At 40.7% G+C, this 4,310-nt stretch overlaps 1 protein-coding gene across 2 annotated transcripts; it reads right to left on the bottom strand.

Annotated features, from left to right (window-relative positions):
* Nucleotides 1-773: 773 nt before the first annotated feature.
* On the bottom strand, nucleotides 774-3,609 carry LOC149023439 (UPSTREAM OF FLC protein (DUF966)). 2 transcript variants are annotated; one of them, XM_089142797.1, is made up of 5 exons: nucleotides 3,468-3,609; nucleotides 3,054-3,287; nucleotides 2,890-2,959; nucleotides 1,871-2,770; nucleotides 774-1,564 (listed from the first exon to the last, which is right to left on the bottom strand). In XM_089142797.1, exons 2-5 carry the CDS (start codon nucleotides 3,271-3,273, stop codon nucleotides 1,441-1,443), a joined length of 1,314 nt encoding a protein of 437 aa, XP_088998923.1. In that variant the 5' UTR covers nucleotides 3,274-3,287; nucleotides 3,468-3,609; the 3' UTR covers nucleotides 774-1,440. The 2 variants fall into 2 exon arrangements, with proteins under 2 accessions (XP_088998923.1, XP_088998922.1); XM_089142796.1 differs by having other exon boundaries at nucleotides 775-1,564; nucleotides 1,871-2,773.
* Between the last annotated feature and the right edge of the window lie 701 nt (nucleotides 3,610-4,310).

Raw genomic sequence — 4,310 nt, 5'->3', positions numbered from 1 at the left:
TTCTTTTTGAGAAAAAAATTTAACGGTAAAAGTTAAATTTAACCGAGAAAGTTAACGAGGGGGAGGTGATTGATATATTTGCTAGGTAAGAGGGGAGATAAGTGATATTATCCAACTAAGAGGGAGTATAAATGCTATTTGTCCAACTAAGAGGGGAGGTAAGTGATATTAACCTTTTTTTTTTGGGAGGAGGGACTATAAAGGTGCTTTCTATATATAGAAAATTGTAGATGGGATATTACATATGCCGCCAGCAAGGGTTGAACTGACAGCCTCTCCACTAAGAAATGAACCATTCCACTAACCCCTCCATTTGAGACATATGAGATCTTACTTGTGTAGTGCATCTGATGTGGTGGTGCCCACTATTGGATGCACGCCATGTGAATCTATCGAATCCCAACTGCTCAAAATATGGTTCAATTCATTTTAAAGAAAAACTAGTTTTGTCTTGCTTAAGTTGTTTAAATGTACTCATGGTATTTTGAGCGATTTAATGAAAGCTACATGGTATGCATTCAACAGTGGGTATTACAGACACCACCATGTCAAACACACCATAAAGCACGATCACACAGATAGAGGATTGTACTTCTCTCATTCTTTCACCACATATTTATGAGTAAGGCACATCTTTGTGCATCTATGATCCACTTTATTAATGCCCAGACCCCTTCAAATGTGCGATGGAAGATTATGAAGAGAACACTATCCATTACCCATTACCCCCAACAAGTAGATGATCCCAACTTGAACACTAGCTAGCTTTATTTTTTTACCAAACAAGCATAGACTTATTCTTTGGTTTGATTCTATTGCCACAAAAGTAGTCTAAGAAGTTTGAATGATGTCAAAGGTGGGAGGTTGTTGAGTACAAAAATGTCAAAACAGTTGAAGAAGGCATAAGCAAAGATTAATTAATTGATGGCAAAACAAACCATGAATCCACCAAGTATGGAAAAGTAGTAGGAAGGATTTGGAGACAAACAAACTCCCAAATTCTATTTCCAAGTTCCAAAGTCAAATCTGATCCATCAAAACCCGGAACCCGGACTCCCACATATGGAAAGAGACACTAACTCTACTTTCCACCAACTCTCCAGTTCCCAACTTAAATTCTAATGAAAACCATGGAGATTGTAAAGAGATTTTGGAAGAAAGGAGAAGGAACAATCTTCCAAAGTTCCAAGCTTTGTTAGATTGGATCTGAACTTGAACCTTTCAAGACTTTCGTGTGTGCCGTGGCTTACAAGGCATAGCTGAAGATTAGATTTCCTTTCCTTGATTCTCTGAAGTTCCCACTCTCCAATAATTATTCCTGCTTCCTAGAATCAGTACTGTACAGTCACAAGACTCACAAGTCACAACACTAAAAACCATAAAATAAGAGAAATTGTTTCTCCTTCTTCTACAATCATCTGTTATTGATGATCTCATGGGCTACTCTTTCTTTGAAGAACTTCCTTGAATACTCTTAATTGCTGTCTTTGACTTCCTGGGTATGCATTTCGTTCTAGCTCCTTGTATCTCCTCCTCTGTCGCTGCTAACTCTATCCTGCAACCTCTGCAAAACCCACATCATTATTATATTAATGTCAATCAAAAAAACTTCAAAAAGTAGAATGAAGCAGCGGGAAAAGTGAAATTTGATTTCTCACCAGTCACCACCCCACCTAAAATAAACACTATTTTCTGGAACCCGTACCAGTCTCAATTTTAAACGGAAAACAGAGCACCAGGGTTTAAGAAAGAAGAGAGACTGGGTTGCATACATCCAAAACCCAGAAAGAAACAAAGAATACGGAAGCTGGAAAATTGACTGAGGAAAGTAAAGGCAGTTTCATTGAAATTAATGGATTGGTACACCTACCCATCTGCATTGTAGGAAGAAGATCTCTTTAAAGCTGCAAATTCATCTTTCTTCGTCTCGATTAAGCTTCCGCTGAAGTACTCTTTGTCTTCTAGTTGAATCCCCGCAAAACTAGGTTTTTTGCCCATACCCACCACCTCCTTCAACGCTTCCCGAGGAGAAGGAGCTAGCTTTCCTGGGTACCTGTAATGTGAAATCAACGACAAGGCTCCTCCTCCTGCTTCTTCTCCCTTCCGAGGAAGAATCGTTTCGCAATCCTTGACAGCGAATGATCCACATGAAATCAGCTGCATCAGGACGGCCGAAGCCCTCATTCTGCCGCTTGGGTAATTGTTTTCCGTTAGAGATCTAATACTCCCTGATTCGTTAAACCCTTCTCTGTGATTCGCTTTGATAAGAGATTCTAGGGTTTCTGGACTGGAAGAGGAAGGAGGTGGAGATATCTCTTCTCTGCTCAGCTCAGTTGTGTGATTTTGAAATTGTTCCATTTCAGCAATTGCCGCTGCTGCTTCCGCTTTCTCTCTTTCTTCATCTTCATGCTTTTCCTCTTCTTCTCCGACTGCTCGTCTTCTTCTCCTCTTCTCGTAGGTCTGTGTAGAAGCGTCCGCGGCAGCTCTCCCGGCTGTCTCACCGGTGGATTCGGCCTTGTAGACCTTGTATTCATGCAGATCGATTGAACTCCATGACTGGTTTCTCCGCCTTATGACTGGGAATTCGCCGTCCTCGCTGGATTTTGTAGTATCCGACGTTCTCTCAGTTTCAGAGGACCCTGTTGCAGGAGACCTGAAACTCACAGAGCCTTCCAAAAGCTCTGAACCTTTGAGAACGTATTCCTGGCCGTGTGCCGGATAAATAAAGTCATTATCTGACAAATCGTGCCACACAAATCCGCTCTTGTAGCTTCTGAATCAAGCATTTGAGATGCATAATTAATCAGAATCAGAGCGCATCACGCAAGTAACAAGGAAAAAAACTAGAGAACAGAGGAGAGACAGAGCAGAAGAAGTGAATAGACATACCGTTTTGAAGACCAAGAATACATGCTCGCCATGCCTTTACCTCGTAGGAAGTTTAATCGGTTGACAACATCTGAAATACAGAACAACAAATTCAAATACAAAAAAAGACAAGCTTCTGGGTTCTCCAAAACTATTAACAGAAGGGTCGGGGGAGTTGAGTTTACCACTGAGGTAGAGACCCTCAGAGGAAGATAAAGGGACCTCCATGAAATGAGGATGTTCAAGGTGGCCACTCCTGGAGAGATAGTAGACAACAGGAACCTTTCTCTCGGATTTGGACTTGGGTTCAGTCCAAACTCTGGTGCGTTCAGGGCTGATGTCTTTGTCAGTCCGTTTGTTAGACAAAACAGGAAGCTCTGTTCTTCCCCTCGAAGAAACCGCCATTACTGATAGTTACTCTGCAACATCCGAGTTGTAGGGTCGATGAATTACATTTTAATCTTACAAGAAGAAGGAAATTGAAACCCAACAGTTCAAAGGTTTAAAAGATAAAGGTAAAGGCAAGGTATCAAAGAGCAGTAGAAGATATGAAAAGGGAAAAGGAAAAAGAGAAGTCAAAACAACAGTTGAAGGCTTACCGACGCCAATGTGGGTTCCTCTTCTTCTACGCAGAGAGAGTGAGTTTGAGCTCGAAGAGACTTATAGGGTGGAGGGTTTTGGATTCTGAAGAGGGAACAGTAGGATTTGGGAATGGATTCAAAACTGGGTTCTCGCAGACAATGGGAAAGGAACAAAAACAAGTCTTGTTTGTCTATAAAATATCAAAATATATAGGATTTTTGTAGAGAACACGGTGATGGTGTGACGTCCGATTGAAGTCTTTCTTGCCAGCACATGCATTGGGACCCAGTTTGACTGACTCAGTGGGCCCTGCTGGGGTTTATGTCAATACAATTCAAAACGCGAAGAAAAAGGTGCCTAAGAGTGAGTGAGTCAGAGAGGGAATGCTGAAATTCTGGAACCGGCGCCGATTTGGTTTTAGCCATAGGCCCATAGGCCCATAGCTCCAATTCTATTAATAAGAGTGAATACTTAAAATTTTGAATTTAAAGGGTTTCAAAATTTAAAGGGTTTTAGATAATATCCGAAATTGATTCTGATTATTAAATATAAAGCAAATGACACGGACACCCCAAAATACAAGCTTAAAAGCACTTTTTTTTTATTTTTAGAACAAGCCTAAAAGCACTAACACCCCAATTTATGTTTGAACACACAGGTCCTATTCCGTTAACATGGTTAGTTATTCAATTTGAAAGACTATTATACCCTCGTATATACAATGACTCATCAACCTTATATAAAAAACTGGAGAAGACTCTGTTAGCTCCTTCACTCATACCTGCAATAACCATATCGATCCTTGCAAACCTTCCACCAAACCGGTTTCCACCGGCATCTAACTAAAATCTAAAATAACT

Source organism: Hakea prostrata, chromosome 2, assembly GCF_041222555.1.
Source record: "Hakea prostrata isolate BN-2017 chromosome 2, UWA_Hpros_2, whole genome shotgun sequence".
Taxonomy (NCBI): Eukaryota; Viridiplantae; Streptophyta; class Magnoliopsida; order Proteales; family Proteaceae; genus Hakea; species Hakea prostrata.
Note: the sequence above shows the minus strand (reverse complement) of the source record. Positions and strands in the feature narration are given on the sequence as shown.

What these genes read in the sequence shown, in the direction of transcription:
- LOC149023439 (XM_089142796.1), bottom strand. Translation starts at nt 3,273, where the DNA reads ATGGCGGTTTCTTCGAGGGGAAGAACAGAGCTTCCTGTTTTGTCTAAC. An exon ending in TGAGGGTCTCTACCTCAGTG is followed by an intron (nt 2,960 to 3,053) that starts GTAAACTCAACT and finishes TCTGTATTTCAG; the next exon opens with ATGTTGTCAACCGATTAAAC. An exon ending in TCTTCCTACAATGCAGATGG is followed by an intron (nt 1,565 to 1,870) that starts GTAGGTGTACCA and finishes TGGGTTTTGCAG; the next exon opens with AGGTTGCAGGATAGAGTTAG.